The sequence below is a fragment of the Terrapene carolina genome, unplaced genomic scaffold, assembly GCF_002925995.2.
Source record: "Terrapene carolina triunguis isolate 2854851 unplaced genomic scaffold, T_m_triunguis-2.0 Scaffold42, whole genome shotgun sequence".
NCBI lineage: Eukaryota > Metazoa > Chordata > Testudines > Emydidae > Terrapene > Terrapene triunguis.
This window is the reverse complement of record NW_020664393.1, coordinates 61,055,310-61,070,422: the sequence shown is the minus strand read 5'-3', so window position 1 is coordinate 61,070,422 and position 15,113 is coordinate 61,055,310. Positions and strand designations below refer to the sequence as shown.

General features: G+C 38.3%; 1 protein-coding gene across 1 annotated transcript in view; it reads left to right on the top strand.

Annotated features, from left to right (window-relative positions):
- The window catches only part of NBAS (neuroblastoma amplified sequence), a 381,012-nt gene that overhangs the window by 16,022 nt on the left and 349,877 nt on the right, over window positions 1-15,113 (top strand). Inside the window, exons 2-9 of the mRNA XM_026655553.2 lie at window positions 902-943; window positions 1,732-1,774; window positions 1,976-2,060; window positions 3,383-3,430; window positions 4,614-4,657; window positions 6,086-6,219; window positions 7,645-7,778; window positions 7,879-7,977. Coding sequence (XP_026511338.1) covers window positions 902-943; window positions 1,732-1,774; window positions 1,976-2,060; window positions 3,383-3,430; window positions 4,614-4,657; window positions 6,086-6,219; window positions 7,645-7,778; window positions 7,879-7,977 — 629 coding nt within the window. The remainder of the gene's footprint in view (window positions 1-901; window positions 944-1,731; window positions 1,775-1,975; window positions 2,061-3,382; window positions 3,431-4,613; window positions 4,658-6,085; window positions 6,220-7,644; window positions 7,779-7,878; window positions 7,978-15,113) is intronic.

The window sequence follows — 15,113 nt, the reverse complement described above, 5'->3', positions numbered from 1 at the left end:
ATAGTTTTCATGGATGTGGGAATTTCTGTTTGTCTGGTTTGAGGGCCATACCTCTCTTCATAACAATGTCCTCTGGTTCCATTTTCTGTGTAATTTGATGGACAATAATGTTCTTCTTGTCTGCAACTCAAGTGTTTTTTCTTTTTCTTTTCCTTGAGCTTGTACACTCTCTAGGCTTTATGTTATCTGTGCTACTAGACCCGGGGTTCTCAGGACAAATTATTTGGTGGCTTTAGAGTGCAGCTACCAACTCTTGCTGGTGGCCGATCTCACATCGGGGGAGGGATAGCTCAGTGGTTTGAGCATTGGCCTGCTAAACCCAGGGTTGTGAGTTCAATCCTTGGGGGGGCCACTTAGGGATCTGGGGCAAAATCAGTACTTGGTCCTGCTAGTGAAGGCAGGGGGCTGGACTCAATGACCTTTCAAGGTCCCTTCCAGTTCTAGGAGATAGGATATCTCCATTAATTTAATTTAAATTTTTTCCTAAAATACTTAATTAGCTCTAGGAAAAACAGATACATATGCACATATACATGTACAAACCATTGTAATTTATTTGCTGCTAGCTAGTAAAGCTGCTGTGAAAAGTGATATTAACCAACATACAGGTATCACTTTTCACAGCAGACTTACTCAGCCCCAGGAAGTCTGGGAACAAATTAAGCCCTAGATGGAGGATCGGGGGATGCATCAGGGGCCAGGGGCGATGGGGGGCAGGGTGTTGGCCGGAGAACGCAGCGGGGATCGGAGCCTGAAGCCCCGTGGCCAGAGCCCCCCCACCACCCCTGGGCTGAAGCCCAAATTCTGAGCTCCATCTCCCCTGGGAAGATGGGGACTTCACCAGCTGTCCAACCCTTGCTGGAAGCCCCAGCAACCAACACCAAGGCTGTTCATCCAGGAGGACCGGGGAGGAGCAGGGAGTGGGTCCTCCTGCCTCATCACAGCCCAGGAGGCTGTGGCCGTAAGAAAAGCCCCTGGTGGCTGCATGCCCGCATTTGAGAAACACTGTACTAGACGTATTCAGGTTTTGGTTGAGCTTGTAAACTGTATATTTCCTTGGCCCTGCTCCCTCACTACTCAGTTCTGCAGCATCTAGAGTGCTGAGTTCAGACTTACTACTTTTCTCCATTCTTAATATGCATCTTATGATATTTACCTGCAGTGAGCATTCCCAAGTCATTAGAAATTCTCTTATGTCATTCTCCTTCCTGAAGTGCTTGGTAGGGCCCTAGACATGATTGTGGACTATGCTACTGACTTGTAAAGTGATTTGCTTGAGGTCAGACAGCCTCTTAACACCTTAGTTTTCTCATCTGTAAAATGGGATTATACTTATGTATGCTGCTTAGAAATCATTTGATGACAAACATAGCCATCTAAAAGTGCAAAGCATTTTTGTTTTTGATACAAAACTTGAAACAAACACAATTATATTCAGAATCAGTTCATGCTAGTGTAACTTGCTCTGAATTTTACAGTATTCCAACATGCAGAAAAGTAACTAGTCACTTTTTTAAGGATTACATGTATCCACTTGTTAATTGTGATCTAGTTTTGTCAGAAGTCTAAAATAATAACTTTTCCAATAAGTAATTGGGATTGGCATAGGGATAGAAGGGACGGAATACAATGCATGTCTCACAAAACACACAGTAAAAATTGTTCTGATAAACTCATACTATAATGGACAAAATAAAAATGTAAACTTAGGTTCTCTTTCAAGAAATAAAGGAAAAAATACAAGGAAGACTCCTGAATTGGAGGAGCCACTGTTTCCACTGAACTGTCACATCATTGCTAATCTTAATTTGCAAATCAGTATAATGTGTTTAAAATCAAATCTTCTAGAAAGGTCTCTAGCAGGATATAGCATACGTAAATGACAGTCTTAGACTGTAAGTTTCATTATTTAGATTCAATTCAATATTTAGTCTGTCGTTTAGTCAGATTCTAAGTTTTTGATTTTTTACTTGTAATTTCAGTCCTGCAAAGTTTTCCCTCCCTGCTGGGCTTGTTCGTCTGGTTAGTAAGCAGATCAACTGGCTTCTAGTGCTTTCAAGGTAAGAGGAGTATCATTTTTCTTTCTGTGTTCTTTGTTAACACAACACATTGTTTTATATACATTTATGGGAGGAAAAAAGGCAAGCTCACTCTTTCTAGTAATTTTTGTAATAACAGTTAAGTTGGTTGAGGAAGCATATAAAAAATTCTATTTAGACAGCAATAATTTAGCATTATCAGAGAGACATGGGCTGAAGAAGAAGAAAATAAACTATGGGTCCAGATTTGGTCATGGGTTTAACTTTGGTGGCCTTCCTGTCCCTGAAGCTAGTGGTTTGGCAGTGTTGTCTGAACCAGCTCATTTAGTTTTACCCATCATATCTGCTGTGTATGGAACTGCTTGCAGGCTTCCATCCTCCTCCTCCTGCTCACCCCTGAATGCGAGCTCAATCTGCAAGTAAAGATGGTGAGTAGGATAAATCTTTGGCTGAGAATCTACTGAATGACTTGTCAGGGCTTGCTTTACTAAAGTCCTAGAACCTGCAAGATGCTATGTCATCAAGTTCCATTAAAGTTAGTGGGAGGTAAGTATAATGTAGTTTCCAGGAGCTGCCCAGCACTTTCTAAGTCTGGCCTTTAATGTGTGGAAAAATTCTGGGACTGAAAATTGCTGTTTTGCAATGGTTAAATGAAATAAATGTTTTTTTTCTAAGAAATGGAAAATGTATACATAGGAGGATTGCACGACCTGATATTAGTTTGTAATAGCTTTACTCAGGGTGTTTTACTGTGGCTCTCAAACATCGTATGTGTCATATTGGGTTTGAACAAAGGTCCAGCAAGTCTGGTATCTGACTGAAGGCAATGGTCTATGCCTGATGCTTCAGAAGAAGGGAGGACCCCTTCCCTCAATTGTGCAATGCTGTATATTTTGAGGCAGGATGGGAATTTCCTTCCTCGCCCCAGTAGTGATCAGCTGACACCCTGAAACATAATATTTGATTAACTCTTGTCTTAGCAGGCATAATTACAAATATTTCTGGCTTTAAAATTATCCTTCAGCAGTGTTTGACTCTGACCTCCTTTGGAACAACCATTTTAGATTTTTTTAATAGTGCTAATAAAAAGTGAGATATTAATAGTACTGAGTTATATGATGCAGCCAGTGACATATGGAATCTATTAACTGTGCTAATTTACATAATGGGGACCGGTATCTTCTAATAATTATCATCACCCAATTATTTTCACTTGGAATGTAAGACAGAATTTAAATCTGAGTTTGTAAAGTGATACCTAATTGTGTGACCCATGTTTCACAAAAGCAACTTTTTATTGTAATTGAATTTTAACATGAAATGCTTTTTTTCCCTCCTTTCAGTAATGGTAAACTGTTGGCAGTTGTTCAGGACCAATGTGTAGAAATCAGGTAACTCAGTATTATCTATCATTTCACTATCAATTTCATGGAGTATCTTGAGAAAATGGAGTTAGGGATTTATAAGCTATATTTTTAAAGGTAAAGTTAAATTTTTGTATTTTAAGGCATCATAATTTGTGAAATGGTCTTAGAACCTATTAACTTTAAAAGCAGCAGCTTTACACCCTTTGCTTTATTCCTGACACTGCCCATAAACACAAAAACTACATTTTAAAAAATGAAGACACATAGAGGCCATGAACAAGATGGATGAGCTTCACTAAGCACGTTTCATGATCTTTCATTGCTTTTGTCCACCTTTGCGTCTCCCTCTCTCCTTTGTATTTCATTTCTTGCTCTGTTAAGTAATCTCTGGCTTTTACCTTTTGAGGTGCTGAGTGCCCTCACCTCCCACTGAAGTCACATTGGGGAAGGAAGAGGAGGTGTTTGGAATCTCACTGGATTGTGGCAAGGAGCTGTCATTTTACTTAGCTGTAAAGTGCCTTGAACACTTATGGTGCTGTACAAATAATACTGATTTGAGTAAAATGATGTAGAGAATTTTACTTTCCTCTCCCCCACAATTGACAACTGACCCACCTTCATTTGCAAGTTCAAAAGCAACCACCACACACTTATCTGCAGAACAAGTCTTGACTGAGTGTATTTGCTTGCTTCACAAAAATCCATTTGCTGGAAGATCAAACCTGCTATTTATATGTAAAAGAAGAAAATGTATGAAAACTGTTTTGATGAAAATAGACAAAAACATCACAAATGTCAAACTTCTAGAATGTAAGGTTGAAGTTTGCATTTTTACTGTGTGGCTGTAACTGGCAGAATTTTTACATTGTTTCTGAAATACTAGCCTTAAAGGATACTGAGTTTGTGTAGATCCCACATTTACCTGCCTAGTTTGTCAGGTGCTAATATAATCTGGTGGAATGGATGCCTCTGACTCTTTTGAGCAGTTTTGTCCATGGATTGGAAAGAGAGAGATCCTAAACTATGTTTTAAACCACCTTGGCTGTCTGAGGATGGAATCAAATGTCTTAATAGAAATCAAAATTAACTACGTGCTAATTCTCAAATTATGCATTTTCAGTATTTTCTAATTATTTTATAAATGCTGCAGTAATTGTCAGTTTTCTTCATCAAAATTCAGTTAATTACATGTGTTCATGATTTACAGGTCTGCAAAAGATGACTTTGGATCCATTGTTGGAAAATGTCAAGGTATGCAAAACTTTTTTTATGTCAAGGAGGTTTCTTAAGCAGTATTATTGCTTATTGGGTTTAAAAGATTATTCATATGCTCTTTTAAGGAAATACCTTTTAATAACATTGATACAGTTTGACAGACTGTGTTTTCTCCACTTTTTCCTTTCCTCCACCCTAACTAGGATACTGAGCCTGAATCTCTGATGTGGAGAGGGTAGAGTTAAGGGGGCATTTTGAGGCAGAAGTAGAGTATTGAATATCAGAAAAGTAGACGGGCTACAAGCATTGATGTGTACAAAAGTATTTTTGTTATGGTGTGACTGCACAGTGGTTCAGCTGTCCTCCACCAAAGCTCAGTTAAAGATCAAATAAATGTTTGTAATAGGAGCTGAAGGGAGTACTTCATTTTTTTTTTTTTTTAAGGGTACCATAACTCTAATACAGAGTCCTTTGCCTTCTCTATCCTATTAATCTGGCTACCTTCTGCCATGCTTGGGGAAAATTTCAAAAGCACTTACGGGCCATAAATCTCATTGACTTTCAGTGAGACTTAGGCTCCTAAATCATTTTGAAACTGAGATTAAGATGCTTTTGGAAAGGTTACCCATTGTGTTTAAATGACTCCTTCAAATGTGACATCTTTTATGTCTGAGGAAGGGAGCTCTTCCTTTAAAACAGCCATATCAATGCAGTATGATGGTAGGACAGATGCAATAGTGGTCGTAAAGTAGAATTACAGTAAGCTTCCAAAAAACTTATTACAATAATTTTCAATAGGATAATACTATAGTGCTGGAAATGAAAGGGGCTATATTTGACTTATACTGTATGTACCAAACAAGTCAGTCTCTCTTTTTCCTTCTGCTATTCTTAATTTTCTGTCTGTTAGATAATGGGATAGGCTGCCTAGAATAGGCTGTCATCTTCTCTTTGCTCATTGATCCCAGTGGATGCTTATTTTCAGGTGGTAAGATGATCAGTTATTGTTGCTGGACAATAATAAGTGCACAGTGCGATGATTGAACTCTTTTTGGTCTTTAGAGAATACACTTTACGTAGCACCTATCTACAAAATTATTATGTGTCTGTGTAATAAGGAAATTTGAGGCAGAGCTTCTGTTATATCTCTTCCATTTTTTTACACCGCTCTATTTTTAAGCTGTTAAAAAGATTCCCACATATGCAAGCAGTACATTGATGCTGTGTTAAGAATGACATTTTTATAGTACAAAAGTTAGGAAATTAAGACTCCTAGTCTCAAGGTTTTCCACTACTGTGAATGAGTTACAGTAAGATTCATTTACGTGATCCAACAAAACTCTGTATTATCCTAATTAAGACTCAGAAAGTTGATAGATGAAAACAGTTGAGTACAGTTTTATAATGTAACCATTGAAACCATGGCCATATTTTTATGTCATCTTATGTCTTCCTTCTCTGTAGTGCCGAGGGATCCTAACACACAGTGGAGACGAGTGGCATGGAGTCATGACTGCACACTGCTTGCCTATGCTGAAAGCACTGGAACTGTGAGAGTATTTGACCTGATGGGCAGTGAGCTCTTTGTCATTTCTCCGGTATTTACCCTCTTTATTAAATAAAGTTTCATACAGTGGAACCCTGTGTAACTTGTATGCACACAAATGACTGCTTCTACTCACTCCTCTGTAGAAGTTTAATAACAGAATATTCTAGTGCAAGGACATACACTACAAAGACTGTTACTTTTACAAATGTGCTATTAGTGTTTAGTAGTATAGTATGAAGTATTTATCATGACTAAATACAATTGAGCTATAAGTGTTAAATGAACAAGTACATTTTCCTGCTCACTATTTTCGCTGAAAGTACCAATGGATCTTCAAAGAACACAGTTGACGGGAACTTTATCTTGACTCTCATCCAAAAATATGGCAGATCCAACAGCTTTTGGTGGCCTCTAACACTTTACTGGGGCATCAGACTCTGAGGCAATGATACTCAGACTGAGCTCGTGAGCCGCAAGTGCTCTCTAATGTCTCTCCTGCAGCTCTTTGCAGCACGTGATATTAAAACACTGTGTGATTTAATTATTAACCAATCTAAGTTATTAACCAATCATTTTGCTGTGAGAATAATATGTGTGTGTGTGTATTATTTGTATACATGTATATAAACGAAGCAATGAATTCACACTGCTGTGGCTCTTTTGGGTAATGTTGATCACTAATTTGGCTCCTGAACCACTGAAGTCTGAGTATCACTGCTCTAAGGACTGGTCTACGCTGGGGGGGATCGATCTAAGATACGCAACTTCAGCTACGAGAATAGCATAGCTGAAGTCAATGTATCTTAGATCGACTTACCTCGCGTCCTCATGGCGCGGGATCGATGGCCACGGCTCCCCCGTCGACTCCGCTTCCGCCTCTCGCCCTGGTGGAGTTCTGGAGTCGTCTAAACGAGACGCGATAAATCGATCCCCGATAGATCGATTACTACCCGCCTATCCGGCAGGTAGTGAAGACGTACCCTCAGGGAACACTGCCAGCACCACTAACCACAATAGCATCTGAACTTCCTTTTTTTTTTCTCTTTTTCTCATGAAAGTACTGATCAGGTCTGAAACTGTGCAGCTTATATTCTGATTTGATCACAATCCAAAGTTGGCATTGCTACTACAGGGATCTCAACAAAGTAGTCTTTTATTTGAGGAAACATAATGCTGTTTGCAGCAAGCTAATAACAATTTCAGAATTAAAATCAATAAATCTTTCACAGCCTGAAGGACAAGTTATTATGAGCTAACATTTTTGGGTATCTTTTAATCACTTTCCCTCAATATATTGTCTAAGCATCTTATGTTCTGTGTTATCATGACTGCTTTTTCCTTAGTATAGTGAAGGGCAAACTCATTTTCCTCTGGAACTAATGCAATATATAAATTATTTCTGTTAGTTCAGCTTAGCCGCTTTCTTGTGTTTTACCTATACATGTCTGTCTTTTTTTGGGTTGTTTGGTAAAAGGCAACCAGTTTTCCAGGAGATTTGAGCTACGCAATTGCTGGATTGATCTTTCTAGAATATAAAGCAAGTGCCCAATGGTCAGCTGAACTGCTAGTCATCAATTATCGTGGAGAACTGAAAAGTTACCTTGTAAGGTAAAAATAAACTCGGATGCTTGTGGTACATTTCAGAACCAACTTAAAGAACCTTTTTTTCCCTATAAAATGTAAACTGTATTCATTTTTCCTGGTCTAGTGTTGGAACAAACCAAAGCTTCCAAGAGAGTCATAGTTTCAACTTCAGCAGCCATTATGCCCATGGAATAACTACAGTGGTTTATCATCTTGGGCACAGGTAAGCTTTTGATCAGACTAAATAAAATGTGAATGATCATTGTAGTGATAAATACCTAAGAGTACTGCATATAGTTACACACATTCACGCAGTGGTTCTTAGGAATACCTGTTGCTAATTAGCTGTCTCTAACTGTGAATGGTCTCTGGGTGGATGGTGTCATTTTACTGATAGTTCAGGCTCATGACGTAGAGCACAACTGCAAGAATGCAGTTCTCTTTGGAATGTATGGGAAAGTTAGGGGAACTTTATGGTCATTGTGGCTTCCATCCTGCAAACTCGTGAACTCAGTGGAACAGTTTGCATACATATGTGCAGGATCAGGACCTAAATTTGTAATTCTGCTTTATTTGGGCATGATCTAATGCCCATTAAAGTCAACAAGAGTCTTCTCATTAGGATCAGGCTCTTAGATGTCATATTAACTTTTTATTAAAATGGAATTTACTATACAAAGCTATAATTTCCTGCTTTCCCATGCATATAAATTGGATCTACTTTCTCTCCATTCTTCTGTACCTGCAACTGATGATATCTTCTTCCTATGGGATGGTTATTTATTAAGAAATTAAGTATTCAGTGTTACTTCTTTATGTTGTGATTAGAGTATTTTTCACATTATGTTAGAATTTGGCTTTTAAAATATTGTTGCCTCTTTTGACCTGAGTGGCTAGTCAAAGTTTGGGGCCCTGCCAATTGTTAGACCTGGAATTTGAAATTGATGGAGTCTGGTATTTTCTGTGATGCAATCTTGTTTATTTACAAGGAATGTACAAAGTCTTTGGCGTTACTTAATACTTTCAAACCAGTATTGGTTAAATACTCTGTCAGAGAACAGAAACTACAGGCAGGCACCACTCCCACAGACTTATATGAGAAATGTCTTTTTTACTTCAGAATGCTTTAAAGTCACATAGTAGTTGTGAAATGTGTAACTACTTAACTTGACTGATGAAATCCTCCATTATTACATCAAATATCCCTAAATACACAAGTTAGTTATTTACGGTACTGTAACTTTTTTGTTGGTCCTTACCACAGGAATGAAGTAATATGTGTTCGGCTACATAGAGAAACTCACATTATAGATGTTGAGGAATAGTGAGTCTTATTCTCTTGCTTACACTGGTGTAAATGAGGAATAATCCATAGAAGTCAATGGGGTTACTCTAACATAAAACATCATGGTGTATAATCAGAATTGGGCCTAATAATCCAGCAGTGCCAGTTGTTGTTAATTTTTTGTGATAAGTTCTCTGTGTTTAAAAATGACACTCTCTGTGTGTGGTCAGTGATGCTGGAGTTTAGTGGCAGTGAAAATGTTAGCTCCTTTAACAGTTATCCAAAGTAGTCTTTTTTTGGCTAATCCAGGATGCCAGTCTCTGTTTTGAGAGAGTTTTGTTCATGGGAGGAGATGTAGGGACACTTGCTGATATGACAAACCTGCTTTTCCACAAAATGGAACAATATTATCCCAAATGCCAAAAATGTTCAGAGGAATTTTCTTAAATTCCTTATGTGGCTCTCAATTATCAAATAAAGCACCAGACCTTAGAATGGGGAGATCATGCTGTATCCTTCATTGTTTGAGTAACATCAGATTCATGCAAAATGTACAGAATGTACAGTTTTGAATCACATTTTTTTATTTTCATGCATAGTTTTTCTTTGCATTTGAATTTTTTCAACTATATGAATAGAACTGTCAGGCTTTGATATTCAAAGCTTTTCTATGTTGATTTTTTTGTAATGTGTCAGGCACAGATAGTGGACTTGAAAGACTGGCTAGTTGGCTGATCTTCATTTGGATTTAGATGAGATTAGGAAGTGGCTTCCATTCCTTTTTTTCCTGATTTTTTTTTTCAAAGTGATGTTTAATTATTTAATACACTTGTGTCTCTAAAACAAATATTTCTTTCATGTATTAATCTATTTTTAAAAACCTCACTCTCTTTTCAGTTTTTCTTCAATGGCAGTACGTAAGAGCAAGAGTCTAAACTTTGGTCTTGGAAGGTAGAATTTCTCCTATGAGAACTGATATTGTTGCTGTTTGAGACTGAAAATTGGTGCTATAATTTTCGGAGATGAAGCTAGGCATGTCTTCCGTTGCACCAGCCAAGTTGAAAAAAGTTAAAGGCAACATCACTGTGTTGAGGCGTGGGGAACTTCTGCTCTGATTATGCATACCTAATGAGATAGCCATGCTTACAACTCAACAAACAGTTTTTTCCTTAGCAAGGAGAGCATCAGTCCTGCTTTGCAGTCCTTTTAAGTAGGAGACTTGCATCTTGGAGTTAACTGATTTAGTGGGTTAATCCTGGCTTTGGTCAGAAGTGAAGGAATTTGGTCATCTTCTCCCTCATTTGTTCATATCACGTAACATGGCATAATTCAAATTCAGTACAAGTGACAGCCTCCTCCAGCGTTCCAGGGTATTATAGGTCAGAGTTAAAATGTTTTGGCAGAGCTGTATGGAGAAACTTATACAGCACCTGGCTGCACTGGGCCTCATTCAGGCCAAGCCTATTAGCTCTTGACATTTACTGTGTTTGCGCCCAGATCTTAAAAACAAGCCATCTTTCCTGCTGCCAGATTTGTGATCAAGACTTGATTAAACCTTCAGAATGAATTTTACTGTACTGTGAAGAATATTGGCTAATACATTACCTCATAGTACATATGTGTGACTGATCCAGACATTACTTGGATGTTCTTGGCTGTTTCATTCTCTTTGTGGAAAAATTACATCATTATGTGTTTTGGGGTTTTTTTCATACTAGGTATATTAGCTGCTATGGAATTTCTAAAAATGGAAAATAAATCAATTGATGTATTTGACAGTTGAGTAATAGAAGCTCTGAATATCATGCAGTTACTTGCACACAAAGCAATCTTGTCAAAACTATTTATGCATGGAAAACTTTGAGATAAATAAAATATTTATTGCATAAAAAGTGTTTTTATCCCAGTGGATTTGGTCAAAGTCTTTCGTTTGATTGATATTAGTAAGTAAAGTAAACAAAAGCAGCAGACAGTGTTATCAGGTGCCTTTTGTTGTTAGAAATGTTCAGTAGCCAGAGGATTAGCAATTATGGCTGATTTAATAGGAAGCATACAATTGATAAAAGTTGTTTCCTCATATTTTATGTAAATACCGTCTGTTCTATGAGGATAAGTAACATTCTGGCACGAAAAGAAAGATGTACTGTACCTAGTGCTGGAGGATGGCTTCCATCAAAGCTATCAGCATTCAGATATGGTCCTAGATTCATAATAGTATCATATTAAATCTTGAACAGTTGGAAGAACTTATGTTCAGTAGTGTTTAAAAATCAGTATTCAAAAGATTTTTTTTAATTCTGTGGATGAAGAGAATGAAACAGATGATACTTTGACCCTGTGAGTGGGCTAATCCTCTGTTCCTCTTGATTTTTGCATTCATTTTGCATACAATTCTTGACTTCTGACACCAGAGAGCTCAAGATTCGTAAGCAAAGCCTTTTCTTGGAGTTATTCTTATTGTCCAGAAAGTGAGAGAATTTAAAGGGAGACAGCTAGATTAAAAATTGCCTGATTGTGGACCTATGTGAATGCTTTATTGAAATGGTAAGAACTTCAACTGTCTAATTTACATGCCACTGTTTTACTTACTATTTGTTTGCTTTCTCCTTTTCATTTAGCATGTTTGTGTGTGTATGTGTGTGTGTGAGAGAGAAAAACCAGACTGGTTCATTCATTAGCGTATGTATAATATAATCAGGTAGCCCTGTAAAATTGCTACATAACTGAAGTTCACTTTTAAAGTGCCACAGAGTTGTGGTTAAGAGTCTGTGCTTTCATTTTAAAACAATTTTAAGACTCAAAATGCAATAATTGCAAAGTAAATAAATATAAATGATGCAATGCTGTTCAGTTGAGTCTGCAGACAACTTGAAACAATAGCTGTGTGAAAAGTGTAAACTTTAAAGTTTCACTGCTGATAATACTAACAGACATGTTAAACTTGTCTGATGTTGTTTGATGTGATGTTAGGAGCTGAGTACAGTTATGCATCCTGTTGCCAAAATGGGTTGGAGTATAAGATGAGAAATTTAAATCCATCCCTCAAATTTGAAAGCTACCTCGTCAACTTCCCATAGTGGGACGGGACAGAGGAAGTTCAAAAAACTTCAAGTGCTTCTTGGACAGCAAAACCAAAGCCTCCACCTGTGCCTTCCTAGATATGAGTAACCCTAATTGTCCCTTTTCTCAAAGATTGCCTGACGCTTCAGGATAGCGATTGGTCAATACCTCCATTCCTCAGTCATAATTGCTGCAAGCGTGAAGCTAGTCTTTGCAGAAGACAGAGCTTTTCTCAGGGGCCAGTGCAAGGCTGCAGAGCCAATTTCCACAGGAGCAGACCTCACCACTTCCCATTCCAAGTGCAAGGCACTGCTTTGATCTTGCTGTCAATAATAAAAGCACATAGTGGGGCTGACATAAAAGAAATCAATAAAACCCTCACAGAATTTTCCTAGAAAATGACAAGTGCTGGTCTCTTTCTGTAATGCACTTTTGGGAGGTACTTGGACACTACGGTTATGAAGGTGGTATAAGAACGGGTGCCCTGCCAGGGTTCGCCTGCCAGCAAGATAAGCCAGCAGAAAATCCATTCGCCCTTTGCAACCCTTAGCTTTAGATCTGGATATTCCACTGGTGATCAGATATTTTTTTTTTTTTTGGTCAAATCTTGGAGAGAGAGACAGTGCTTAATTTGTAATGAAAGAGCTGCTGGGGCTCAAGCAATTATTTTACATTCATAATTGATGCAGCAAGCCTAGAGGTGCTGGGGCTATGAGCTGCCAAGCCTAGAGGTGCCGGGGCTCAGCCCTGGCACAAATTAAGCACTGGAGACACAGTTCATCGACCCCATACTCATGGCCTAAAGTTGTTCTATATGGCACAGTGCATAGAGAGAGACCATGGACGTACAGGGAGACAGTGGTAAAATATGATTTATAAAACCATCCAGACAAAACCCCCACAGGCTCAGAACAAATGACAGCTCAGAACAGACATGGATGGAATCTGCTCATACCTCGGCCCTACCCCACCTTGGCACTTGATGATGATGGGGAAACTTATACAGTGCAGGTACGAGTTAATGTAAAAATCTTAGCTTACTGAAAATATTTGTTTGTTTAAATAAAACACTACTATTTTTATATTACAATGAATGTCCTACTGAGTGGAGTGGAGGTCAGTGAGGAGAGAGCTTGGGGGAATGTTGCCACTATTTTAGTTCTAATGTGTCACATAGAATATAGGGTTTTGTTTTCACGTCTTAGTTTGGTGCACTGACACGGTCCTGTGTTGTTTTGAACTACTAGTTCTACAGAGAGAATATTTAAGTAAGTATAGTGAGAGGTTATTGTGACTTATGGAGTCACAATTATGACTTAATGATACTGTGCTTATTATTCTCTCAGCTTTAGAATAAAAAAAAATTGACTACAAATGCAAGCGCAATACAGTCTCTTCTCTTTTCCCTTCCCTTCCTTTGTTCAAAGAGTGGCTTGGTTTGGTTTAATGAATGGGTGTACTCTGAGAACTGTGGTTTGGAATTTGAAGTCACCACATTTTTAACAGTGAGGGTAATTAACTGTTGAAACATATTAGCAATTCACTGTCACATGGCATCCAGTCTTGATTTAAAGATATGTGCTAATGTCTAGTTCAACCACAAGCTATTGGGCTAGATGCAGGGATCATTGAGTAAAATTGTATGGGCTTGGGTCATTCCAGTCAAAATAGACCTCTGTCTCTTCTGAATTTATAAACTTTGTTTAGCATGGATTGTATTTGTAGTTGTTTTTGATGAGAGGAGTCTCCAATCCAATTCATGTTGAAAGAATGGGGAAGGAATGGTGGAGTCTGCAATTTGTGTTGGGAGGATAGGAGAGATAGATTTGGGCACTCTGATTCATAATGGCATGACGGATGAGGGACTGTTTGTAGAGTGAGAAGAGAAGTCATGCTGGACATTAATCAATGCTCTGGTCTGTATGTGAGGTATATGGGCAAGAAATTACTGGATGTGTCTTGTAGCAGGTTGATAGCACTTCTGGCTCTGTGAAGCATGTATGATGGATGGGTGTTTGGTTCGTTGGGTTTGTAGCTCATATTGGAAATGCAGAAATGGAGAATGGATGTGAAAGGGCTTCTTATCTGAAGGTTAAGTATCTGGGGGTAGCTGTGTTAGTCTGTATCTACAAAAACAACAAGGAGTCTGGTGGCACCTTAAAGACAAACAGATTTATTTGGGCATAAGCTTTCGTGGGTAAAAGTCTGAAGAAGTGAGGTTTTTACCCATGAAAGCTTATGCCTAAATAAATCTGTTAGTCTTTAAGGTGCCACCAGACTCCTTATTGTTTTTATCTGAAGGTTGAGTCTGTGTGAGGATTTGTCTCCAACCCTGGGCTTTATTTTTGAAATGTCTTACCAGTTTGCTGAATAAATAATGTTTTTGAATCTTACAACCTTACCTCTTTTTCTCTTGGGTCTGGGAAACCATATGCATTTACCTACTGTAGAATTGTGTGTGTCTTCAATACTATATTGGCAGGGAGACTGCTTTGGCGATCCCCAACAGATAATGTGAGAGTGGTGGTGGTGATAAGGGGAATGCAAAACATGCATCTGCAATCTTTTCGTTGACATAGTCTTGGTTTATTCAAATTATGTAAAACTGAGAGAGACAAGATGAGAGGGGAAATAACTTTTATTGAACCAACTTCTGTTGCTGAGACAGACAAGCTTTTGAGCTTACACAGAGCTTTGCCTCAGATCACCTGAAGTAGGTAAAAGCATACTTCAGGTGACCTGAAAAAGAGCTCTGTGTAAGCTCAAAAGCTTGTCTGTCTCACCAACAGAAGTTGGTTCAATAAAAGTTATTTCCTCATTCACATTTTCTCTAATATCCTGGGACCAACACAGCTACAACAGCACTGCATCTATAAAGCTAAGCACTTTTGACTCCAAGGATCTGATTGTTGGCAGCCTCAGGCACCTGTCAAGTTTTTTTTTATTATTTTGAGTCTCCTGTCCAGCTCTGGAAAATAATTAATAATTTGTAAACGGATCTAGGCCTTTTCTAT